At 43.0% G+C, this 26,912-nt stretch overlaps 4 protein-coding genes across 6 annotated transcripts; 3 read left to right on the forward strand and 1 right to left on the reverse strand.

The window, feature by feature from the left end:
• Positions 1-81: 81 nt before the first annotated feature.
• Positions 82-26,912, reverse strand: LOC109478572 (DNA-directed DNA/RNA polymerase mu-like). Of its 3 annotated transcripts, XM_019780220.1 has the most exons (13): positions 26,722-26,912; positions 26,383-26,428; positions 25,311-25,451; positions 24,878-24,976; positions 24,464-24,646; positions 24,120-24,191; positions 23,848-23,971; positions 23,451-23,583; positions 22,922-23,024; positions 22,382-22,726; positions 22,151-22,234; positions 21,740-21,829; positions 82-179 (listed from the first exon to the last, which is right to left on the reverse strand). In XM_019780220.1, exons 1-12 carry the CDS (start codon positions 26,895-26,897, stop codon positions 21,743-21,745), a joined length of 1,593 nt encoding a protein of 530 aa, XP_019635779.1. In that variant the 5' UTR covers positions 26,898-26,912; the 3' UTR covers positions 82-179; positions 21,740-21,742. The 3 variants fall into 3 exon arrangements, with proteins under 3 accessions (XP_019635779.1, XP_019635777.1, XP_019635780.1); XM_019780218.1 differs by lacking the exon at positions 82-179 and having other exon boundaries at positions 21,424-21,829; XM_019780221.1 differs by lacking the exons at positions 82-179; positions 26,383-26,428 and having other exon boundaries at positions 21,424-21,829; positions 26,722-26,836.
• On the forward strand, positions 4,064-7,881 carry LOC109478574 (stanniocalcin-like). The gene is made up of 4 exons (XM_019780223.1): positions 4,064-4,247; positions 5,266-5,405; positions 6,708-6,919; positions 7,233-7,881. Exons 1-4 carry the CDS (start codon positions 4,127-4,129, stop codon positions 7,381-7,383), a joined length of 624 nt encoding a protein of 207 aa, XP_019635782.1. The 5' UTR covers positions 4,064-4,126; the 3' UTR covers positions 7,384-7,881.
• Positions 10,393-13,234, forward strand: LOC109478422. The gene is made up of 6 exons (XM_019779952.1): positions 10,393-10,567; positions 10,933-11,623; positions 12,014-12,088; positions 12,377-12,476; positions 12,695-12,779; positions 13,119-13,234. Exons 1-6 carry the CDS (start codon positions 10,393-10,395, stop codon positions 13,232-13,234), a joined length of 1,242 nt encoding a protein of 413 aa, XP_019635511.1.
• Positions 14,184-21,255, forward strand: LOC109478423. The gene is made up of 9 exons (XM_019779954.1): positions 14,184-14,277; positions 15,285-15,339; positions 15,511-15,609; positions 16,560-16,662; positions 16,760-16,944; positions 19,365-19,504; positions 19,616-19,782; positions 20,444-20,754; positions 21,042-21,255. The coding sequence occupies exons 1-9, from the start codon at positions 14,184-14,186 to the stop codon at positions 21,148-21,150; spliced, it is 1,263 nt and encodes a 420-aa protein (XP_019635513.1). The 3' UTR covers positions 21,151-21,255.

Genomic DNA, 26,912 nt, shown 5'->3' on the forward strand with positions numbered 1-26,912 from the left:
GCAAGCTTTAAGATGGCACTAAGACTTACCAGTGTTAAACGTTTCCATACAGCCTTATGTAAGCCTGGCTTTCCTCCCTGTTGTTAATGTTCCACTAACCAGCCAGTTGTGCTGCAGTTCTGTCCTCAGGTCCTCATCAGTCCTCTCCAGACTTCCACACAGATGTGCTCATTGTGAGGCTAGTAAAGAGAGTATTCAGGGATTAGCTGTAGAGCCTCCACATGTAGAAGGAAGTCCATCACTCCTACAGGGAATCTTTTTGCTCCACCTTCCCCTTCTATTCCTCCATAATGCTTTGAATTCATTTTCACCTCTGACTTTCTTTGATTTGTAAAATTTTAGCACATTTTATTCTTTCATTCATCTGTGAAACCTGAATGCCTTCTGTCGTTTAATTGCTAACATAACATTTCTCCTGTACTCTATAGACAGGTTGGTAGTAGGGATGACCTGCTGATTCAATGTTGCTCTTACTAGTATCAGCTGTAGCAGATTTAAATCAGTTGTACTAACCACTCACTGCACTACAGCTACATCCACAACTGACCATTAAGTCTTATTAGATGCCAAAGGTTCTTCTTACATCTGTCCTTTTCAGCACATGCACAAAAATAACACTGATTTTCACAGATCTAGATAGAAAACAGGACCAAACATTGTACATGTATAAGCGCATGATAGATTCCAGTGTAAATAGCTCAAATCTGTAACTTATCTCCATAGATAAAATTTAATGTAAATACTAATAGACTTGGAACTAACACTATGCACTGTTGCTGTTGCTGTTATGATTAAAATGCTGGTAAACAAATTGCGTAGTGACAACATGGAGTAGACAAGTCATGAGATATAATAGTTATTATTTATGACGTTTATGACTTCATGTCATCAAAACTAACTGGCTACAAATGTTTCTAAAACATCTCTACTGTTCTAACTTAGCCACACAAAACATCTTTATCGTCTGGGCACCAAGTGTTTGATAAGTGTGCTCATAAAGCCCACCCAGTTCTAATGCTACATCATCCCTACCACACAGTGCAAAATGGGCAGGAATTAGCTTGTAATGCATTATGTAACTGCCGTGCTGTCTGTAAGAGCCAGTAGTAAAGCCTGGCAACAGTTGCTAACATGTGTAAAAGCCTGGGGCAGTTATATGACACAACATTCTACTGGTGTCAGAAACCTTCCATATTGTCCTGTTGTTAAAGTACTGAGATTTCGGAAGGATCCTATTTATCAGGTACTGCAGCTGTGAACTATGGGCCCTCTGTCTCTTGACTCGAGCTACAGTCAACATTTGCTGCACTAGTTTGCTGCTAATTCCTCACAGGCTTTGTGAACCTCTGCTCCCATGTGCAGTGACTATGCACAAGAGCTTTAATAAGCACAGTAGGAGGTGGAAGTCTTTGATGTCCTCATACCACATATCAGAGGTCTGGGTGGGAAGTTAGGCTTGTCTTGTAAAAAATTCAACTGTAATTCTTGTAAAATACAGATACTTCAGCAGCAAAAATGTATATCTATATGTATAAATCTATCAACATGCTAAATATGTGTCACACTTGAAACTATGTGAAGTAAATGTTAAAATTTCTGTTGTGTCCTCTTGATTTTAATGGTTAGAACGGGTATAGAAGGTAAAGGTTAACCTACATGTAGCATTATTTCATCAGGTAAACAGCTCAACACAGTAAACCCCAATGTCACTTCAGCCATTGCAAAGCCGTTTGCTAGAAGATTACTGCTGGTACCATGTTTCATTGTGCCATCTTAGGTTACCAGCAGCTATGTTGGGCAGCAAGGTATGGCAGGATACTTCAACATGTGTAGCAGTTGATGTTTGTTCAAACAATTCCAACTCCTTCGATAATGATATTTCTTAAAATCAACACTTCTTTAATTCTCTTCTGAATACTTGTATAGGATACCAATGCCAGAAAAAATGCAGAGAATACAATGATGAGGTGTATATTAAAATGTACAGCCTCCTTCACATTCTCAATGATTCCCTTAAAAAATTTATTGGATTTGCTAAATAGTCGAATGCACTGTTCATTGTACTTTGACAGCTTTCCATAATGAGTTGAAACTGTGTAGCACATTCAGCACCAAGGACAGAGCAGATCTGCCCTGATACTGAGTTCACCACTGGACACCTCAAGTGAGCCCAGTTTTACGATGAAAGCAATCGCTGTTTTCTTTAATCAGTGGATAATAACGACATCGATGATGGCCAGTTATGATCAGACGATTCGGGAATAGTTGAACTTTCATTGATTGTCCCTTTGAACAACATATTATAAAAATCATTTAGTGATCAATTTGCTATGATACAATGTAGTATTGGCAGGGAAAGGTTTGTGCGAACGTGTACATATCTACAGGTCGATTTGAAACTATATTCTTCTGCAAAGAAGAATGTACTGTTACGTGTTTGCCCAGTTTTCGCCTGCAAAACTCTGCGAACTTAACAGCATTAAATGTCCTTATCCTAATGTGGGCAATAAAAGCGTTTATATATATATATATGTAAAGCAAGCTCTGTCTGGCCAGTACGCACCTGGAGGTGGATTTCCGACGAGACAGTTCTTTGTAAACCTGTGGATTTTGAAGGTGTAGTAGGAGTAAAAAGCCGTGTAAGCTATAGGAGTAAAGTGCCGGATTTCCGCATGTCTGCTCTCCATGGCAACAGTCATGGACTGACGTAGACTGGCAGAGGAACGGTTGTCAGTTTACAGCCCGCTGATCTGGAAAAGCCTGCAATGAGGGAGAACTTTTCTTCTTAAGCTTAGACACTTCAAAAAGTTGAGATGACATTGACAGTTGGAGTCACCAAGCCGATTAACAGACGGGTGGTCCTCGTAATGTTTTGACAACCTTCCAGTTTATCTCCATAAATGCCGGCAAGCTGCTTTCAAACATATCACATCTAAAACACATCCATTCTTTAAGTACACTCAAACATGCCATAATCAAGCGCATAGCATAAAAGGTGATCCAGTAAACGTACCTCTTAATGGTCAAGAACAACAGAAAAGCAAACGAGTTAAATTTGCCGATTATGAGAGGATTGTTTATAACTCAGAAAATGTACGTAGCGTCCAAAAGGTGAGTTCTAGTGATACCTGACTACAGGTATCGTGGGCTACCACAGCAGAGGTATAAGACTATAAAATGCCATGGTGTTCTGACTAGGACCACTACCTTCGGACCCATCCACGTCCGCCCACAACCGACTTTCCTGTCACGCCAACTTGAGGTAGATGTTAGTTCTACAAGGATATCACAGAAACGGCAACACTTTGTACAGCATGCTTTTAAGGATCCTCCAAGGACAGCAGGTTGATTACTAAGCTCCTTTAAACGTTGCTGTAATGTTGGTTGTTTCACGTTTTCTCGGCTCTGATCTCTTGTCGCACCTGCCACCTCTCCGGACGGACTTTACGGCCACATCCTGGGGAACTCCAGGAACACCAGGAGAGTGTAAGTGATAGCCCTTACGTTGCGCAACGTCAAACGGCTGTTACTTAGATAGAAGACTAGCTGCCCGTTTTCTTTTCGTATGTGTTGCCTTTCTTCAGCTTGTTCCACTGTGAGATGCGTGAGATAGGGTAGGTTTGTTTGCCCTTGCATGCAGCACCTCTTATCAACTAGCCTTTCCCTGAAGCCCCAAAATACTTTCATCGGAAACAAGGAAAGGTTGTTTCTGTTTTTAAACGCACAGAGGTGCAAGATTGTTAAATACACGAGCATCATACTTCTAGAGCTTCCCTTAATTCGTCATATCGTTGTTTCTACAGGTGCGGGCCAACAGGATACGCGAATAAACTTTCCTGTGGACCACGTATTTGCAAAGTTGGTTTTGAGTACACCTGATCTGCTAATGCCCCCTGGTTACCTGGCAACTCGACAAGTAACTTGTCATACGGGTTTACAATCCCGACTAGATCCTGAGTCCGCCTCCTCGTTACCGCAAACGCGACAGCCCACGCACAAATGACGGACAGCTATCGCTATAAAAGTCGGGCCGCGCAGCAGCCTTGCTCACTCCCTGGTGTGAACAGTCTGCGGCACGGAGCAAGTTTCGAACACTGCCAGGTACAGTCCAGGCTACAGTCTGAGGATGACAACCGTGGTGCGGCCATCTCTCCTGACAGTGCTGTTGGTTCTGCCGGTCTGCACGGCGGGCTTTCTCTTCGCAGAGACCCTGCAGTCACCGAGCACCCTCCCGCCCTGGCGCTTACGTGAGTAGGGTGTACGTTAATCGTAGGTATGGACTGAAGTCTTTTTTCGGTTGAAAATCATGGAGACTAACAAGAGCGCTGAGTATGATTATGGTGTGAGGCCTCAGATTGAAACATAAGCAAACGAATCTGATGGTACATGGCCTCATATATCGACTTCGTGGAGAAGGAACCGCCATTCCCAGAGAGAACACCATATCAAAAGACTTGTGTCCTCCAAACATATATTTTGATCCTCAATGGTGGTTTCGCGCTGTGACCTGCCAATGATAGCGGCTGAGTCGATCCGATAACACAAGGACACTTGTAGTAGCTCAGGGTTAGCAGAAACACGTCAGGTATTTTCAGCCTGTGATAAGCTACTGGGATCAACCAACCAATGAAGCAGCTAATCAACTGATCGACCAAGGAAGCAGCCAATAGATCGATCAATAATTTTCGTTTTCCACTGTTGATTGTCTGGTTCGACCCCTATATTTATACCAGCGGTAGTTTCAGGCCGTGTTGAACACAAGGATATGATCTACCATGGCCTTGGTGCTGATCTTTGACAATACACTGTACAACTTAATTGCAGGGTTGTCTGCTATTACCATATACAAAAAATGTACTCGATGTAAATCAAAATATAATGGGGTGATATAAAACCTGAAAACGGAACAAAAATCTCATATTTTTCATCAGAGCTTGCTTTTCCTTGTATCATACATGAATTGAAAATAGCTGACAACATGTAGGATTCACGTAAACTGTAGGGAAGCACGTCGCACGTCGACACAAAGTTTTGACAAAAAAACAAAGGTACAGATCACCAGAAGCTTTACAGGCCCTGGTTGTCACGTGAGCCGGGTTGGTGGGCAGTATACAAAGAATACTGCTATCTGAGAGATTGTCCGAGAGATAGTTCTCAGCCGTACAACCCACATTTATTCTCTTAAATGTATCTAAGATCTGCAGGCAAGGTCAGTGTCGCCCACATATCCTCACGGGAGATTTACAGATAACCTTCTCCTTGTAGGTGGGCTCATACAATGTCTGAAGGGATCATCCCCCATCGGGTGCGACGTCTTCGCCTGTCTTGAACAGACGTGTGAAGCAGGAGGCATGCACAGACTCTGCAAGCGCCTTCTGGACAACGGACACAGCTTCAACACACAGGTACAATTGCCCCGCTTCAACACATAGGTTACTTTCTTTAAACCTTTTTATATTCATGAAATACCTGCTGGCCACTTTTCACTGTGGTCATGAGGTGTTAGCGCCACCACTTCATCCTTCTCTCTCTCTTTGTCGAGGATTATGGCAAATGTCATAGGTTCTACAAAACCATGACAAGCTTATACTAAAGAAGGTTGTCCGTTATTTTGTAACTTCAAAGTTTTGGCCATAGTAGTCGTCGATAAGGCTTGCGTGTAGGTAATCTGGTATAAGGGTTCCTTTACGTTCTTCTTCATGTAAATTCAGACTGTTCGCTTTACCGTACCGGCATAAGTGGTACTTAAGTCAACGTGGATACCCGCACAGCATCGTGACGCAAAAACAAGTCATCCGATGATCGTTGATAAAACAAAATTGTCCAGCAGTAAAATGGACATAATTCCCTTACACTTTATCTTTACTCCATGATATTTAATCTAAGCCCATAATCTTTCCTGGCGACTTGTCTGGGATTTGTCTCAGCTCTCCGTGCTTTTTCTATGGCCTGTTGATTTGGATAAATCCGCAGGCAAACCTGGAAGTGCGGAATCAGAACTAATTATGCACCACAGTTATCTGCCGTAAAATCGATGTGTGGGTTTGATGTCTGCAGGGAGTTTTCTAGTTTGTCGGAAGAAACTGCACAAGAAAGTTCAGTATGATGTTTCATTATGCATCTAATCTGTCATAGAAATCTTGTAACCGCCAGACGCCAGTCGTTCTCCGATCCTGATCTAAGTACGGAAGTAGCAGAATGGCTTTCTACTGTCTGCATCTCGCAACTACGTATCATTTTACATAATCGGTAACCATAAATATGGACTCCGCAAAGCTCCAACAGGACATACATATCCGATGCGACTTAAGTGTCATACCAAATGACTACTTAACCAGAAAACGTTGCCAGAAAAGCAGCGTAAGACTTGAGAATCTGTCCCCGAGGGACCTTTGACTGAACGGGGGGCTAATCAGGATCTGGTGGAGAAAAGCAGCTTTGTCAAGTTGGCATTGGAGGGACTTAACTGCAACTACATCTGCACACTGTACATAGATTCAATTTTATTTATTTATTGCTCATCATTTTACAAATGTGTAACAGCAGGGGGAGCAGAAGCGCATCCCCCTGAATTAGGTACAATTTGTCACATTGTTGTGTTGTACCGATGATGATGATGAGTGTGTTCTAATGATGATGTGTTGCTCCGATGGTGATAATGAGTATGCTGTTCTGATTCTGATGATGATGAGCGCATTGTTCTGCAGGGCCAAGTGTTCCTGAAAGCGGCGCTACCGTGTATTGCGCGAACCTTGACCGGTGACTTGGGGCTGCTGTCCGGGTCGTGTGTGGAGCTGCAGGAGCTGGTCATCATGGCGGAGTCTCACTGCCTGGAGGAGCACGGCATCTGTGATGTGGCTGCCAACAACACCCAAGCCATCAAGGCCATCATGCCAGTACAGGAGCTGCTCCGGAACAGGTAGTGTGTCTGTGCGTCCTGATGACATTCACATTTCATGCACCAACATAGTATGAAGAACGCTCCATCTACAGCGTCGTAGTTCTATACTCGTTCACGGGTCAACTTATGAGATGATTGTGAGTATAAGGTGCAACAAGAAGTTTTCGTGGTGTTATTTTACTTCTTCTCTTCACATTTTCAGTTTATTAACTGGGCTCTTCTTTTTATAGAAGTTGGACTGTGTCACGGCTAGGATCTACAACAACCGTGGTTCAACTGCCTCGCCTGAACCTGTTGGTTACTTACCGTTGCCTACCGTTGTTTTCCACAGACCCACCTATGAGCTGATCCGGTCCATCATGGAGTGTGATGAGGACGTGCGCGCGGAGTTCCGGCCCGACCTGACGGCAGCGGTGGGAGAAGCCGTCCTGTCCGTCATGAACAAGCTGGGCCTGGGGTGCTGGTACTCCATGTACGGTTAACAACTTCTCCGTGTACGGTTAACGACTTTCTTTTCCTTGTACGGTTAACGACTTCTCCGTTCACGGTTAACAACTTCTCCATGTACGGTTAACAACTTCTACGTGTACGGTTAACAACTTCTCCATGTACGGTTAACAACTTCTCCATGTACGGTTAACAACAATAATGTGATGGTTATCTATGTACGGTTAACAACAACAATGTGATGGTTCTCTATGTACGGTTAACATGTTCGGTTAACAAAAACATAAAAAGGCGGTTAACAACGTGTCAGTTCTGCATGTACGGTTAACAACTTCTCCGTGTACGGTTAACAACAACAGAATGCTGGATGGAGTCTAGATCTAAAGGCACTTCATATTCGTTTCATCAGTTCCAGTTGTAGTTACCTGTGTTAGCGGCAGCCATTTTGTAGCCTTGTGTGGCTTTCCCCATAGGTGACCCAGTGTGTAGGCGTAAATAAGGAGGCTATTGATGTATTGTTGGCTCAATTTCGAAGTTCTGTTCTGATTTATTTCGATTCTCCAGACACATTAAAGATTAGGAGTATCAAAGTTATTGTATGTCTGACTGTGCCATTTCTACCTTACATAACATTTCACGCAGACAAGAAAGGTCTATAAAATTGTGGTGAAAACATCAACTGGTTCCGACGCCGCTGTATTTTAGCAGAACATTAATCAAGACAGACTCAACTCATCGGTACAAATGTCCCTGCAGATCCACTCCTCGGTCTTTCCGTTGAGTCTGAAAACTGGGAGACGCTGACTAAATGTCTTACAGAGGCTTATTTTTTTCGTTTTTATCAGGGTTTCTTTTTTCTATCTTTTTATGTAAGCAAATGGATACTGTCTTGCTAATTTGATACTGTATTGCAGCCACCAGAAGATCTGCTTAGACATTAAGATAAGTTCCAATGTGGATCTTTTAACCACGCCACCCACAGTCACACTTGTGTTGATTAATGATAACTCTCTGGCAAATGGATACTGCCTGCCCAGCATGACACTGTCTTTGCAGCCACCAAAAGATCTGCTTGGAGATTACATGCAGATGGCGTTATCTATGTCGGGTTGGACTGACGGTAATCTGTAGGGACTCATCATGACGTCAACAAAACGTTGTTAGTTTGGTAAGTACTACGTCTGAAGGGACCAATCAACAAAACAGGTGGGACCTCATCAGCGCAAAGATTGGTGGGAAGGCAATGATCTATGGGTCTCCGTGGAGCGGCTGTGTCATAGCCCCATGGTCATCCACAATGTTTCCTTTACTTTGCCTTTATGTGGCCTCGGGATAAGGAACCCCACAGGACATAACAAGACAGTGATAAACGATGCTAGAAAATGTTCTTCACTCACATTTTTTCGTCTAACGAAATTACAAAACCTCCTGCCCTCCCAGTCGGGCCTGAAGAGCAGTAGATGTCCACGTGGTATCATCGACACAACTGAAATTGATGATTGGCGACGAAAAGCTTGTTCATAATTCCCTTCACATTTCCCTTCACAATTCCCACCACAATGGTCTTTACAAAAGGAAAAGCTAGGCTCTGTATACATGTAATTACCTGGCTTTTTGACGCAAAGCAAGCCCCGTCCATTTACCCCGACTTCAAACCATGGGTAGATGAGATTGTTGACTCACCTAAGTGGGGAGTGAATGTCTGTGCCCTGCCCCAGACAGGACATGAGGTAGTGACGTGTCACGGCTTACCCTCGCCTCAATTATCGGCGGGAATGGGACACGTGGAACCCCAAAAGCCAAAATAGCGTACCACACATCGTTAGAGTCCGGACAGTGGTGAGTGCGTACCGAAGTCACCTGTGCCGCGGCAGCTCAAAATTCTTCTCCATACGTACTACCCGCAACTGCCTGCCAAAGGTAAATCTATTGCTATACTCGTGTTGTATGAATTCGCAAACTCCACACATCCACGACAGGTCCAGTACGATATATGCTGGGACTTAAATCTCTTTAGTCGGTCAAGGTGCTTAAAGTGACGTGTGACATGCACACTGTATCATCGCTACCGTCAATGTTGTTACGAGTTGTATCCAACGGCGATTGTCTCTGATCTTGAAAGTAAAAATAAACCAGAACTGTATCATTACGTTGTAATTGAATTTGCGCATTTCAAGAAACAACTAGTCTTCGCATAATGCGTTAAATGCGTTTGCATCAATAACACTGCTGGAGAGAATTTTGACTTTTGTTGAGTACTGATAGGTCACTTGGACGTCGACATCCAAATAACATGGACCAGATTTTACCCTGGGTTAGTCGGCTTGGTTAGTCTGTTGGGTTAGTCTGCTATGTTGTCAGGCCTCGCAGCGAAATGTGTATTACTTCATAATAGGAATAAGAAAACGAGTCATTTATGCAGTAAGCTATTCAAGAGTAGAAAATGTACAACGACACGGCTCGTACATGGATTAGAGGATGAAATCACGCCCAAGGAATGTGGAACAGCAACAATTCACTCGTTCCAAGTCGACAGTTAATCATCTGTTGAAGCAAAATCCCCCGCACAATACAGCCCTCATCCCTCCTGTAATCTTCTATCGTTGCGGATGCGACTTTTTCCTTACGTACAGTACACAATGATATATCTCTTTAAGAATGAAAATAGCTCTGGATTTATTCTAGTTTCTATCCGCAACTTAACTCAAAATCGTTACCATCATTGCCACGTCTATGTTGTGACAAAACAGGATAATAGGCATCTTGGGCGGATTTCGGGAGGAAAGACTGTAACATATATTCTTTCTGATTTTGTTGAGTGCAGAATTTAATTTTGCTAATCATATAGTCCACCATAATACTGAAGACTCGCCAAATATTCGATCAGTTCTGTAGTTAGTTCTTTAAGATATACCCGAGAACCCGGCCGTTCAGTACACCCATTATGTCCTATATAGCCTATACGATGTCATTTTTGGTACACGTCATCATGATCAATGTAACAACCGGTAATCCTTTATGTATTTTTTGCCGAAAGGTTGAACATGGCCCTGACGTCATGGCTTCTGGCACATGTACTTGTGATGGTGGCGTCACCAATCGTCACTCTGTCATCAGGTGATATTTCTCCCCTCAAAAAGGGAAATACGTTGTTTTCACTGATGTTTCACCTGGTACACTTCTTTTTGTTCTGGCAAAGACAATTCAAGAAGGTGTCAAGCATTAACGAATAGGCCAACTGTCTTTTCTAGGCCGAGTACTAATAAGTTTTCTTAAAGCTGGGGCATGGTACAGACATATACATGTAATTTTTGTACCGCACTAGAAAACGATAGTGAGTGAACCATTTTCCGCTTGCTTGCCAATGTCACCTCTTTAATTACATTCATATTTAATGACACACGATCATACAACGGGACAACTCCCTGATATAAAATTGGAGATAAAAATAGACGTTCATTATGTGCTACATATAATTAGGTGTGTGACAACGGCAACCTGAAACAGAAGTACATACACTCTTATAGGCGACATGTACTACACATGCGAGCACCTTCCTCTACTTGTCTTGTTCGTGTCAACAGTTCCAGGTGCAGGCAGGTGGACAGGACACGTGTACCGACTGAGGGAAATAACCTACTTCAAACCCCCGACACAGGACAGGTCTTTCGCCGTTAAAACAGACATTACAGAGAACAAGACGGCTTTTCTGTTATGTTCTCGTGGCTACTTTATTTCCAACCTGTCTGTCCGGTTTGGCAGTAGAGTACACCTTCAGTCTGACAGCACAGCGGTCCGTTTGTATGGCCTGAGAGACCTTCCTATATACATCACCGGGGACTCCACGGGAATCCTGCGGGACAAGGACGGTATGTACCGCACCCAAGACTTCCCCAGCCCCCAAGACAAGAACGGCATGTACCACACTCAGAACTCCTCCAGTCCCCGGTACTACCCCGTCGGGACGGGCTGCGACCCGGTTCTCCGTTGTCTGGGACACCAAGCCTGTATATTCAAACCCTCCCTGAAACTGTGTGGGTTAGATCCACAACCGGACTTAAGAAAACAACTGGAAGTTAGATACGTCTGCACGGCAGATGCAACCACAGACACTCTGACATATGAGAGACATCAGAGGGAACGCACCAGAGAGGTTTTACACATTTCTGTAACTGAGATGGACCATGGGTTAGATATCATCCAATGGAACACTCCGGCTGAAAATGACATATTTTCAGTTATGTGTCCTGGACCAAAACAAAGCGGTTTTGAAAGGTCGGTGACGTTTTTCTTCGCGTTTCTTGTAACGGCGTACTCGTGTATGGGGCGCTCACAGACTGGTATGTCTGGAAAGTAATGGTGAGATGGTGCAGAAAATTATAGGCATCCTAAACGCTATAGGTTTGCAAACCTATCAGCCATGGACAGCGATGTAATGACGCTTGACTTGTTGCATTCCTTTACGTTGCACTGCACGGTTGTATTTTGAATCTCATTTACGCCAGACACGGTTTTTTTACATACCCATAATAGCTGTTTCAACCACCTTAACTACATGTGCATGGTAGAATAAAACATTGTCGATATCCACGGTGGCAACACTAATTTAACCTTCATTCATTATTCATATATCAATCATACATGCTGTACCGTATAATTACCCAGGTATTATGGAGTGTGCGATGACGAGCCTCCACCCCCAGAGAAGGTCGTCAGCGACTTGTGGAAAGTTCTCGGCAGGTATGAAGGACGTGATATGTGACGTTTCTGTGTGTCACCGCTACAAAGTACAAGTTAAAGATTCATCTATAGAAAATAGTAACGTATTTACAACGCAAACTGTGTGTTTGGATGTAGAAGATGCGAAGCAAATACCCAGTAAACTCGATGTGGAAGCTTGCTTTGCGACTGGCCGTACATTTCCAGTCGTTACCGGTGCACTTAGTAACCTAGAAAGAATTTTAACTTAAGGTCTCCAGTCAGCAACTTAAGAGTAGCTATCTAAAAAGCCACGTGTGTTCCCGCCAGGGTGCCGAGTGAAGCATGCCGGGATGAGTTGCTGCAGGTGTACTGTGCCTACCACTACAACATACATGGCGGCTGTGTACCGGCCCTGGTCACGTCACAGGTCAGACAATGCTCGGACGTAACCGACAAGCTCGTTTCTTTGCAAAGACCCTTTGTCAATATAGCTCTAGTTTGACGCACATCCATGTATTATATGGACACCATGTCATGATGCAGCATGGTATTGTGCAACAACAGACGAAATCATTAATCCAGTTAAGATTGTAACCAGTCTTTTAGTTCTCGATCTTATCCAACGTGTGCCTTTTTTTCTTTCAGGTGGATAAGGACGGAGTGATGTTTTACAATGACGTTGTTTTACCAAGGAAAGGACGACGTCCTGATGAAAGGAAACATCGAGAAGGTAACACATGTAGCAGGCTTGGGTTTCTATATCTATACTGTATAGCCGATAGCTTTGCAGGCGTGCGACAGCAGCCAGTTACATGAACATCATCTCAAACGACCTGTCAAACTTTTCCTGTCACACCTGGCATTTGCACATCTTTTGGTTCTAATGGAAACTTACCAACTTGATAGTTAGATCTCTGTTCTCCTGGTATCTTGTCCCATGCCATAACAGTGTGTTATTAATGTTAATATCATGTAACAGTGCTGGCCCATCCGCATGTACTAGTAATAGCTGGCATTCATGTTATCATTTAAGAATGTTGGCCCTTTGGCTTGTTCCATGTACTAACAGTGCTGGCCCATCCGCACGTGAGTTTGATCCCTGCCCGCATGGCGTTCGCGTTGCTGGTGCACAACAACCCAGAGGCAGTCGTGAGTAATTCCACTACACTGGTATATCAACTATAGCTATTTTGTACAATAAGTGTCACTTGAACGTGCAGCTTCTTCTTATTTATTCCTATTACATCATAGTGCATATCAGAAATATGCTTGTATGTGTTTCCACCGCCAGGTTCAGTTACTGGAATCCATTTACCGCGAATACTTTCATTACGTCATCCACGTGGATAAGAGTCAAGCAAACGTGCGACAGGTTCGTCAACTCTTCACTTTGATAATTGTTTAACAACCCAATAGATCCCCAGCTGCAGAAATAATGAATATCTCTCGGAGGTTTACGTAGATATTATCTCCGTATCTCAGAATTAGGATGATCTGCTCATCTCTTCAAATGTTGACAGCTGAAATACGCTATTATGGTTACTTGGGTATGGTTATTGACGAGTCATGATGTATGTCCCACTATGCACACTTTCCACTTTACAATATTACCACCACGACGAAACTGCTGTATTTCATTATTAGTCACGTCCTCCTAAGTGAAGCTATCCTCACTTCAGTGACATCAAAGTGAATTGTATGGTATTGAATGTAACAACGACGTTTCTTCTATTTGTCAACTTTAGAATCTTGTGAACCTTTTGAAGGGGAAATTCTCTGACGCTGGAAACATCAGGGTGCTTCCAGACCAAAGGTAGGAGGTTTGATCGTGTTTTCTCTGGCTTCCAGTTTCCTGCTTCAACTTGTCGGACATGTTGGCACGGCAGTCCTGATGTTGTAACCGAAATGTTTTCTTGCCTCCAGGTCATTTACATCTTCTTGGGGCTCCTACAACATCCTGCGAGCAGAATTAGAGGTATTTTCTACACTCATGATGCATTACTAATTTTTTTCCTGGGTAAAATTATTACGTATACAAAAACATGGGTGTAGAGTGGGTATGGCTTACTGTTATCGATAACATACACATACCAATCTCATCTGATGACCAAAGGCGACAGAAGAGCTACTGCGCATGGGCAGCTGGGACTTAGTCATCAACCTGAGTGGCTCGGACCTGGCTCTCCGAGACGTGGACGACATGGCGGCCGCCTTGGCACCGTACAGAGGTCAGATATCTTACTCATTCAATACAGTACCGGGGTTTATATGGGTGGTAGGATGAGTTCTAGTTGTGTCAGCATAGAATATCACACTGGACGTACTTGGTACCTAATCAAAGCTCCTGTCACACATGACCGACCATGGATGCCCGACCTTCTTCAGACAGATTGGAAAGGGTACAGAATCAAGCTGCAAGATTCTGTATGAACAACTATGTAAGAGGTGCTAGTGTCACGGAAATGAAAAGAAACCTACAGTGGACCTCACTTGAAGACAGAAGAAAGATGTCTAGACTATGCATGATGAAACTACTAAGTACCTAATACCAGCCCAGAAGAGAACAAGAAATGGCCACGCATTCAAGTACCAGAGTTATCAACCAAGGATTGCGGTGTTCAAGAATTCATTCTTTCCTAGAACTATCGCAGAGTGGAACTCACTGTCACCAAGTACAGTAGGGGCACTGTCAATAGATAGCTTTAAACAATGTCTAGAGCTTGAAGTTCAAGGGTTAGGTGGAACAAGTCGATCGGTGTAATATAGCCAGCTGCCGCTGCGCCTCGTGCCTGCGAAGCTGGTGTGTTACGCCGAAAGGCGGTTATACCGGCTATACAGATACAGATACAGACCATGGTTGGGAGTTATTCATGAGCAAAGCCATCTATGGTTGGGAGTTGGTCGGCCATGGTAAGGTTGCCTACTAGTCTGTAAGTCACCTGCACCAACCGACTATGAATTTTGACAAATCATGGTCATGGAGGAAAGCCGTGGGAAGGTTTGGAATGTGTGACAGGAGCTTAATATCCTTGTCTATGGAGGTAAAGCAACAAGAAGTCTAGGACCATGTTATATCAAGCACCTAAATGGGGCCTAATAAACGTATCGAACTAGGAAAAAGACACATTAACAGGCACATTAATTGTAAGATTTAATGTGTCAAACATAAAAGCCAATAACCTGTCTTAGAGGGGCAAGTTCCCAAACTGTTCACTACATTCTGTTTACCGAACAGGCAAGAATTTCATCCATGTCAACCACCAATGGAAGGACAGACATAGATCCGTATGGTAAGGAAGATCAACTTACTGAGATTGACCGATTTCATGAAATATTGCCATGAATCCGATGCCCTGTTTGCATGATGTGTGTATGGTTTTGTGAATCTTGTGTATATCGTGCATTCTGTGGGCACAGCATCTGCGGGCTAGTGTATAATGTGTATACCATGGTTTGTGTAGGCACAGCTGCGGTGGGCATGTGTATAACGTGACGAGACGAGGTGAGGCTCCGGCCGTGGCGGACATCTATTCGGCGTCCCAGTGGGCTGTTTTGAGCAGGTCAGCGCCATTCCACTTACTTCTCACTCTGCTATATTCCTTACAATATATAGTTACCTGGGATCATCACAAAATAGGATACAAACTTTTCATCTGCTTTCATAAGAGGCATTTGAAACCGAGCTGATGATTAGCATCACTGTGGTGTGTTTCCTTTAGGACAGGTGTCACATTCGTCGTCTGATCGTCGTGCGATCAAAAGTAAAGATATTCTTGGTGGGACAGTCACAGTTACATGTGCACATGTTTTACAAAATTCAGTTGTCTTGTCACGGAAAAGGTTGTCTTTCCGTGTCGGTGGTTGAGTCTGTCGTACATCAAAATCGTACGACGGCCTAGGATGAACGTGACGGGACATAAAACATTGTAAAACGCAAATCTCACGACTTGAAGTTTGTGCATGTGGTTCACAGCGGATAACATGTGGTTGAATATTTTTCCTGAAGAGACTTTGCCGAATTCGTCGTGTCAAACAAGAGCCGCGACAAGAACATCAATGGTCTTCAGTTCTACCTGCAGACGTCTTCAATTCCTGACGAGAAGTACCTGGTATCTGTTCTCATGTCATCACAGTTCAGGTCAGTCTGTAATCAACAGTATTTCCTGCTCACCAAAACCGAAAGTATTCGGCGTCCTGTCAAAGTGATTTATGTAACAGCCGTTCTGAAGTGATAATGGTGATGGGAAAAGTAACAGGCAGAACTTTTGATATATTGAGCAGCTACTAGGAAGAATTGTCACACCGGCTTGTAAGAAAGTACGACAATTTTGTATCTCTACTAGGTTTAGCATGAGGGCATTGACATTATCAGATCACAACAGACACACAAACAGGCGCACGGATTTATAGATGGATTTCTAAAGCTTGTGTAGATTTCATTACATTATGTTGATTTTATTTGGACCCACAGTTAGCATACAAAGTTGATAGTCTTCCTGCTTTACCACAGGCACACGCTGATCCCGGAGCACCTGCACCGCATCGCGCCGTTCCTGGATAAAGACCAGCTGGGGTTCTGTCGGCACGCAGACGAGACGGACATGTGTGGCAAGGTGGGCAGGTCATGATGTCAGAAGATAGCACAAACTCACACTTGTAGAATAAAACAATGATATTACTTATGTGCCATCTTTATCTCCGTCACACCAGGGCCCGCGGACCTTCCATCAGAAAGACGTCCCGTCCCTGCTGCGCGCCTCGCGGAGGTTCATGTTTGCCAGGAAGTTTGACGGACGGCCTGAGGATCCTACAAGACGCGCAGTCTCACGGTGGCAGAGACGGGACTTTTACCTGAACTTGCAACAGCACGGTGGTGTTTCAGACGCACTGTTGAGGTTCATGATCATCTTGAGTTTTTCTTATACAGATTTCTTATTTGTGTTTGGATGTGTATGTACGTGTGCACCACGTGTTTATGTGCGCATATTTTCTATTCTATTTTATTTTATGAAGATTTACCACATTTGTGGAAGGATTGACGTAACAGGTGAATATCACCTCTTCAAGATGTCAAACCTGAGACCATACTGTAAGGTTTGAACCACTCACATCTTTTCGATACGTGTGGTGGGTTCTTTAACGTGTGTGGGGTGTGGCTCTCCCAAACACGGGACCTCCATTTAACGTCCTATCCGAGGGACGTGTGTGTGTACGTGTACGAGGGGTGATCCAAAAGTTCTCGGCCTCTCCTAGAAAACGTCATGACAGTAAAATTTTTCTTACGCTATTTTTTATATAGTCCTCTCTAACTGCAATGCACTTGGTCCAGTGATGTTCCAGCTTTATTTTCCCCTTGTGGAAGAAGGTTGCATCTGGACCCCCCAGATTGGCCCATACCGCATAGATGACGTCATCATTGCCATCAAAATGTTGACCACGTAAGTGGAACTTGAGTTTAGGAAACAGGTAGAAGGCCCACGGTGCTAGGTCAGGTGAATTGGAAGGGTGGGGTTAGACTGCAAACCCAAATTCGTTTGCTGCAGCCACTGACCCCTGTGCTGTGAGGACAGGTGCATTTTCATCACGCCAGCTCGGTACTTTCCTCTCCTTTTCTCTTTGATCGTTGTCCTCAACTGTCGTAATTCTGTTGAATAGTACTCCCCATTGATGCTTTAACCCCTTCACATGTAGTCAATCATGATTACTTCCTTACTGCCCCAGAGAACAGAGGCAAAAACCCTGTCAACGGATGAAACTCACTAAAACTTCTTTGGGGGCCGGGAAAAATTCTTCATCCATTGTTAGCTCTGCTGTTTTTATTCGGGGTGAAAATGGTGTACCCAGCTAATCTTGGGTTACAAATGTTTTGAGAAAATTGCATGGATTGGACTGAATTCGTTCCTTGAATTGTCCAGCCTGTTTAACTTCTGATGTTCAGAAAACATTCGAGGCACCCACCATGCAGACAGTTTGTTCATCCCCAGGATGTTCGACAAAACATTGTGAACTGAGTCATAACACAGGCCAAAGAACCTGCTACATGTCGGACAGTCTCACATCTGTCATTTACTACCATGTGATGAATGGCCTCAACTGGATTGTCCGTGGTGCTGATTTGTGGCATCCTGACCTATGTTCATCTTTTGTGCTCTCCTTGCCGCGCTTGTCGCTAGTAACCCAATTCTTTATACTTGAATAAGAAGGGGAGTCATCACCAAGTGTCTTGACCATGTCTTCATGGCTGTCCTTAGGAGACATCGTTTTTTATCGATATACTTGATCACAGCACACGCTTCTGTTGCGGCCATTTTGTAATTTTACACCACTTTCACGGGGCGTCACGTGCTAATTAATGAATATAAAAAATTGCATTTTTGTGTGCAGTGATGTAAGATATCATAGTATACAGTTATACCAAAGAATAGGAGTTTGACCTTTATTTTCTAGGTGAGGCCGAGAACTTTTGGATCACCCCTCGTTATGTGTCTGTGTGCGTTTCTGATTATATATTATGTGTGTGTGAATGTTTGTTATCCATTTCTGCAGGACCCTGGCTCAGCGTGCATGTCGGCGTGTCCATGGGGATGGCACCTCTAAAGTCTGCAGGTGGGCTAGAACTACTATTGTATTGCCAACTATTCAATACAATCTCCTGTTGCTCTATGTATTTTCATCCCAAACTGGGTCTTCATGTTAGTCATTATGTTTGTTCCAGCTCGGTGTCTGTCCTTAGCTGGCGGGTGTTGCCCCGCCTGGTGCCTGATAAATCCACCTGCTGCGTGCGGACCAACAAGCACTCATCCTCGCGCTACTGGATAGACTTTTCCATGGCAAGTATAGAAAATCATTTTAAAAACATTGGAATTATAAACGAATTTGGTAATATCAGAAGTTATTGCTCCTATAGCCACATCTTCGCTTTTCACACTTTCTTATCCAGGATTCTGGCACAAGGATGAAAATGAGGGCATCACTTGTAAGTTATATACTGTTTTGTTATCTCCTATTTCCTGGCCCAAAATATGTGCATCTACTGTTTGCTGTATTACATCATGCAATTTGACACTGAAGAAAAGTACACATACTTCATTTCAGGTATACACTCCAAGAGGAACTTGCTTTGATCGAGGACATCTCAAGTATTTGGAAATGACAACCAGGTAACAAATGTGTGGGAATGCTGTTGCCAACTTGTTGCTTACTTGAAAGGTGTTAACAGTATCTTTGCTTAACTATATTTGCACGAATGTAAAATATCACATAATAAAAGTTTGACTATTGAAAAAGTGACATTTACCCTCTCCCTGTGTGTTAGCCACTGGGAGACCAACAGACACACTGTCTTACCTAAACTAGAAGAGGCAGGAGCAGCCATGGTGCACCTCAGACTGCTTGCAAAGGCAACAAGAGAAGAAACAGAAACTGGAACCTGCACGCTAAACCGAGCGCACAAAGGTAATATTGGGATTAAACAAGCCATTAATCTCCAAAAAGAAATACTACTAGCTGTAGTCACACTGGCTCTTTTTGTTATAATAACCACCTTACCCTGTGGATGCATCACAGGAAATAATGGTACGGAGACCACGTTTGCCCGGTTTGACAAGTTGCAAGGGAACAAAAACACTATTCTCCACTTCTCCATCCGGGTGATGAATCCACGTGGTGAAGAACACTGTCGCAAACTGACAGCATTCTTGTGGAACCCGCCCAAGGCTCGGCACAACATAGCGGTACGTGATTCTTCCACACAATCTGCAGGACTGGCATTAACTGTTGCCATGGTATTGCCATAGATATGTCAATAAATTACTACCTGATTGTTTTGTTGAATTTGTGCAATATATATCCCATTATGTTACTTCACTTGGTATTTTTATGTTGATTGCAATGCTAATGTTATCTGAAGGAAGAAGGTCAAGAATCAGTAAAGAACAACTTTCAACCCTAAACGTCTATTTGGCTGGAATGACTGTGATATGAAGCTTGCTGATGTTGCAGTTCATGTTGGTCTGTTTCAGCCTGAGAAGTGGTTTCATGACAAGCTAGTGTGTGCCCCCCTGGGTCCAGGCAGGTGGACATTGCGGCTGGAACAGGTGACTTTTTCAGACTTACGGTATTCTCTATCATGTAGGTTTAGTAGATGTGGTACTTCTAATTCTGTACTTCCAAACATGGAATGTGATGAGCTAACCAAACTAACAGCTTCCTAAGTAGCCTAATCTCACCTTGGGGTAGTAACTTCAGGTACATGATCAACTTATGATACATGTACATACAACTTCGATGTAAGGAAATCAGGGTATGCAAAGGAACATAACCTCTATGAATTATAATAGTAAAAGGCATGTGTGCAACAGCTAACAATGTGTGTGCTCATGCCTCCACATACAGCTGTCTGTTGCACATCCTTACCAGTATGAGACAACCTTGCACATGATTAGTAACACCACCCTGAACCAGACTGGGGACACTTTCAGTGACACCTGGCAGGTTGAAGATGTCATGGAAATCACAGATCACATCAACTCAACAAACAGTAAGAACCAGCCATTATCACAGCCAGTTCCAGTGAGAAAGTCCCGTCGTATGTGGTCATCTGTTCGACTGAGAACTGTACACAGCACAGACCAACTCTTAGCAGCAGGGAGTGTTGCAGCTATCATCATGGTTCTTTTTGTCTTGATGATGACATATCAACACAGGTATGGAACATTTATTTACCAGTATTCACCTTGAGTATACACTTGATGTATCTAGTTTTTGTATCCACTCAAATATGATTGATCTAACAATTTTCCGAACAATGGAATCAAGATGTACACAGACTTTGTACATTTTTCAACTAGAGCTTGTTCTCCAAAGGTGTCCTCCTTTCCTTTTTGTGATTGAGAAAATAAATTACGGAAGCTGTTAATGAAATTCATTAACTCCTCAATTTATCACTCCAACCCAAACCCTGCTAAGAAAACATTATTCACTTTCCTGACAGGAGGAAGAAGAGGTACAAGAAGCTGTTTAATGTGGCAAGAATTCTTCTGATCCTCCTCCTCATCACTCTGGTACTGAGGAACATCAGCAGCAGTACAACTACTCTGTAACACTGGTACTGAGGAACATCAGCAGCAGTACAACTACTCTGTAACACTGGTACTGAGGAACATCAGCAGCAGTACAACTACTCTGTAACACTGGTACTGAGGAACATCAGCAGCAGTATAAACTACTCTGTAACACTGGTAGTGAGGAACATCAGCAGCAGTACAACTACTCTGTAACACTGGTACTGAGGAACATCAGCAGCAGTACAACTACTCTGTAACACTGGTACTGAGGAACATCAGCAGCAGTACAACTACTCTAACACGTGGTACTGAGGAACATCAGCAGCAGTACAACTACTCTGTAACACTGGTACTGAGGAACATCAGCAGCAGTACAACTACTCTGTAACACTGGTACTGAGGAACATCAGCAGCAGTACAACTACTCTGTAACACTGGTACTGAGGAACATCAGAAGCAGTGCCACTGCTCTATAACAATGGTAGTACCGGTATCACAGATGGAAACATGCCTTATGAAGGAAATTATGTTCAATGAAAAGTCACATATTTGTGTATGCTATTCAGCATGCATTATCAAACCTCTCTTTACTTTGCACATTGTCTGTAGGAGGCAGCACATGTACCTATCAGCAGTTCCGTTCTGTTGGTTCTCTGTAAGGCAGCTGTAGATGGCGGAACACATCCTCCTCACTGGATGCAGACAAGTACTGATTCTGTGGAACAGCAAGAAGTTAGTCATGCTAGACCAGTACTAGACAATGTTTATTACATGGTATCAGGTAGGCAGCTAGACTGGAGTTTTTATTTCATTCGACAATGGAGGATGCAGTTCTTTGTTTCAGCCTTAATTAGACATGGCACACAGCATATACTGATAACTTTACTTTATTTCTTTCCTATCTTTCTTTTCCAGAACATGTTATTTTATGACAGTAACATGCCAACAGGCATGGATCCCTTACTCATTCATGGGGTCTTTTTTTCTTTATGCCAGAAGAGACAGTATGTTTAATGCCCACTCAGCAGTGTTTTACCTTGACTGGGTCATACAGGACATGGCTGGTAAGCTTCATGTTCATCTCACGCTCTGCATACAGCCTTGCAGACCTGTTGAAGTACTGTAGAAGTGAAAGGAACAAAGCACAAGTTAACTACTATACAGACAGAAGTACTGTCAAAACAACATTATCTACCATTTTTCAGATTCTGAAAGTCTGGTACTAGTACTGTACCCTATATATATATATCAAGATTCAAGACCCTACCTTGGATCCTGTCCATCCCACGAGTGCATATGCATACTGGCTAGCTGGAGCAATGATCAGATCTACCCGCCGACCAACCCAAGCCTTCTCAGCTGTGCTTTCTCCATCTGAGCCTCCTGCTGTCCCCAAGCTGACTCTATCCCCCTGATGTGGGAGATCTGGGTTGCTGGTTCCTGGTTTGACCACACCAGGTGGAGACTGAGATGTTGGTTTGGAACTGATCCATGACTTGTCAAACTTGAAGATGGAGAAACATCTTTCAAAGTGATCCAGGGTGTACTCCTTCTTGGTCACTGTGCTTGGATCATATGTGTTGGCAGTTGTGCTCTCATAGGCAAGAAGGTTCTAAGGAGAGGAATAATCCTGATCATATTTGTAGAGAACTTAAACTTGTTTGGAGAGCAGTGACACTATTTTAGAAATGGCAGCCTGATGGGTCACTCTGATGATCATTCCCTAGCCCCATGCAGCCAGGCAACAGCATTCAGCCTGGAGAGTATGGCAGGCATCAAGTCTGTAGGATGGGAGATCCTGACTCACCTTTCGTCTGAGTCTGGCCAGTACAGCAGACAACAAGCCTGTTTCCTTCCCTTCTGTGGGATGTGAGATCAGCAGGTCCACATCATGCCCTTCAGTCTTGCCTCTGTGGTAGAAAACACCATTACTACATCGGCAGCCTTCAACCAACCTACGCTAAGAATCACCTGTCAAGTTACTAGTATGTCAAGAAGCTCATTTTTTAAACTCTGGAACACTACTGAGTACTGGTCAAATATAACCCACTGAAACAATTTCTGTCTAAACAACTTAGATAATCTATACATGACCTATTCATTACATTTGTTTCACATATAACTGCCAGATATTATATGTGAAACAAATGGTTAACACCCCTGTTGCACCATCTGAACCCCCCTGGTAACACCCCTGTTGTACCTTCTGAACCCCCCTGGTAACACCACAGTTGTACCTTCTGAACCCCTTATTAACACCACAGTTGTACCTTCTGAACCCCTTATTAACACCCCAGTTGTACATTCTGAACCCCCTATTAACACTCCTGTTGTACCTTCTGAACCCCCCTGTTAACACCACAGTTGCCCCAGGCTGCAGTCTCTGCACCTCTGCTTTCACCAGCTCCTGGATGATGTTAGCTTCAGCCAGAGTTACTGGTGTGTTCAAGTCCTGGTAGAGTTCCAGTCCTAAAGATAAGGAGATGTAACATTAACTCAACAGAAATAAACTTCATCCACACATGTAAAATGTATATATGAGTGAAATCGTTCTCTTCGAGGCACCTTAAAGACTATCCAAATTGGTCGATGACATAAAAGAACAAATGGTTAATGACATAAAAGCCCATCAATGACATATGAATCAAGTCAAGGGGTACAAATTTGGATGAGTGAGCATATACTTCAGTTGTACTGTAATCATAAGGGCATCCAGTGGCCATGAAAACTCACCAATTTTTTGGTCCTTTCTAAGAGTGATAGTGGAGTCATTCCTGATGTCATCCAGCGTGCGAAACCCTTTTTCATACCACTTCCTTGCCGTGGAGCATCCAATACCAAAAATACCTGTGAAAAGCTGACACAGAAGAAGAGATGAGAAGTGAAATACCTTTGTTTGTTAGTATCAAATACTCAAAACCAATCTCTCATCTTTGTCATAGTGCTTAAAAAAAGCGAATGTACTGAGGAGGGGTACTGAGGGCATGACATAGACTAGACGTTACCTGCATTGTGTTATAGAAGTCTCCATCACAGATGTCCTGAACCTCCTGAGAATAACCATCTTCAAGGATGTCCTTTGTGGAAAAGGACAAGACCAAAGCACAAAATAAAGCAAAAGCACAAAAATTCATCACTGTCTGCTTTATGTAATACATGTATATATGACAGTTGTCATACTTTAACACCTTATTCTGCATCACTGCACAATATTTCCATGTTTCTGTCTCATTCTGTAGTGACAGGTTAGAGCTACAAGTATCATAGCAGTACGTGTCTGGTTAAAAGAAGTTCAAGCAGACATTTGGATGAAAGATAATAGTATGGAGGAAATGCAGTACACATGTACCTTTATGACAGCCAGACTGTGTGGCCCAATGTTAGGCAGTTTGCCGGCCTGCTCTATACTAGTGAGTGGATGGGAGAGGGATTTTAGTGTACAGGATGCTCTCCTGAAGCCCCGGGCTCGAGAGTCTGCCCTCTGCCCACCACCCTGGTACCCTGCATGTTCTTCCAACAGCTCCAGAGCAGTCTGGTAAAATGGTACGAAGACAGGAATATGAAGCATATTAGTTAGATTCCTGGCTACTCTACCTTGAGATACATGTAATTGAAACTTGCAGTAGGACAATAATAGATTCAGTTCTTCATCGCAAACATTGATACACATACAAACTGTTCCCTTAAGGTACCCGGTAGAATTATGAAATTTGATATGTTGATATTTTTATATATGATAGATTACTAGATTAGATGTACTTACAGTGAACCTGTGGTTGTGGTGCTTTAGTGCTGTGATTCTCTGACATTCATAGCTGGGCATTCTTACAGGAATGTCCTCTGTAGCAACAGATACAGATGCCTATAGAAGTACAAGACCAAACAAACTTGGTTACCTTAATGATATTCCCTAATACATGTTTATGTGCAGGATACATCTCAAAATGACAGCCATATTTGGGTCTACTCAAACAGAGAAATACAAAGCAACAAGAGAAATGTAGCAAAATACTTAAGTAATGCATAAATTCTGGACCAATAGTATACTACTATATAATACCGCAGACACTACCAGACTTCCAGTGTTAGCTGTACACACACATTTTGACTACATGTAGAGTACAGGTACCCTTACAAGACATTGTTTGATTTGTTAAATTAAATACATGTATGTTGTAAAGGATACGTGTACACACCTGTGAGGGTTTCAGCCTGAGGCTGTCAGTACAAAGAACTGGCCTTTTCTCCTCCATACTTCTGGTGAACCATTCCATGTTTAAGAGTTCCTGGCCAGGGTACAGACTGGTCACACCTTTCTTCTGGAAATACTCCATCACCTGAAATTACATGTTTAAATCTTAATATATACTGATGTTACTATTGTATTCATTTACTTTGTGCATGGCAATGGGCTATCTTTTAAAAATTGTACTGTATCTACTTTTTGTAATGTCACATTGTCAGTAGTGGCCAAATATTGGACATAGAAAATCATGGCCCATTTCAGAATGTTACACCAAATCTTACAAGCTAATTACCTACACCGACTCTTACTACACACGATTCACTCGCTCTGGATATTAATACTCTTCTTACACCCATGGGAGATCATTACAACAAAAAAAGTACACTGCACCCATGGGAATTCGTTGCAACAAACTGAACAGCACCTTTCAAAACTAATACTTTAATCAGGAAATTTCAAGAGCAATGCTTTTATTCCGGTATTTCATCTTACACGCACGCGTGAAGCTTTGATTCCAAAATTACATCTCACACGCACGCATATACATGTATACACATTGTGAACACAAAATGTTAGTGACGCCCAAACTTCCTATCTGAGTGTGACACCATAAATTCTACATGCTGTACATGTACCTCACCCGTTCAGTAGACAGGTAACGTTACATTGTACTACAACTGAGACTGTTCAGTACTAGACAGGTACTACTAGTATACTATACCTCACCTGTTCAGTAGACAGGTACTGTACCTCACCTGTTCAGTAGACAGGTACTGTACCTCACCTGTTCAGTAGACAGGTACTGTACCAGAGTCACCTGTTCAGTAGACAGGTACTGTACCTCACCTGTTCAGTACAAGACAGGTACTATACTATACCTCACCTGTTCAGTAGACAGGTCCTGTACCTCACCTGTTCAGTAGACAGGTACTGTACCTCACCTGTTCAGTAGACAGGTACTGTACCTCACCTGTTCAGTAAACAGGTACTATACCTCAGTGAACAGATACTACATACATCACCTGTTCGGTAGACAGGTCCTCTGCTACAATATGTGTCACTGTTGACCTGTAGGATTACACATCCTAATAAATAAATAAATAAATAAATAAACATCAAGGCAATCAGATATGGCAGACTTCACCCCCACTTAAAAACATACAGGACATAATTTCAATCAAGGAGCTATTTGTACATTGTACAATACCAAAATATATGCTCAATCACTTAGAACAGGGGTTGGCTTTTGGATATAACGTTACGCAAAGAGGTTACCTGCACTGTTACTTGATCTTAACTGGTACAAACATTTATTTACACCAGGCAGGCATGGAGGTAACCATGAAGCACGTTATACTTACCCAAACTGGCCACATACTACAAAGCCTTTTCTCCTTGCTAGCGCCTGAAGAAAGTCATGTCGAGATTTTGTCATTTTCCTGTCAACAATGAATATCTTGGTTTCTGGAAACAGAATTTGTGGTTCAGCTTTTTCATTTTCCACTGTTCGCGCCTTCTTCCTTCTGGGGGCAGCCATTTTGATGCGTTCCAA

Source organism: Branchiostoma belcheri, unplaced genomic scaffold (assembly GCF_001625305.1).
Source record: "Branchiostoma belcheri isolate BF01 breed outbred unplaced genomic scaffold, Haploidv18h27 scaffold44, whole genome shotgun sequence".
Lineage (NCBI taxonomy): Eukaryota > Metazoa > Chordata > Leptocardii > Amphioxiformes > Branchiostomatidae > Branchiostoma > Branchiostoma belcheri.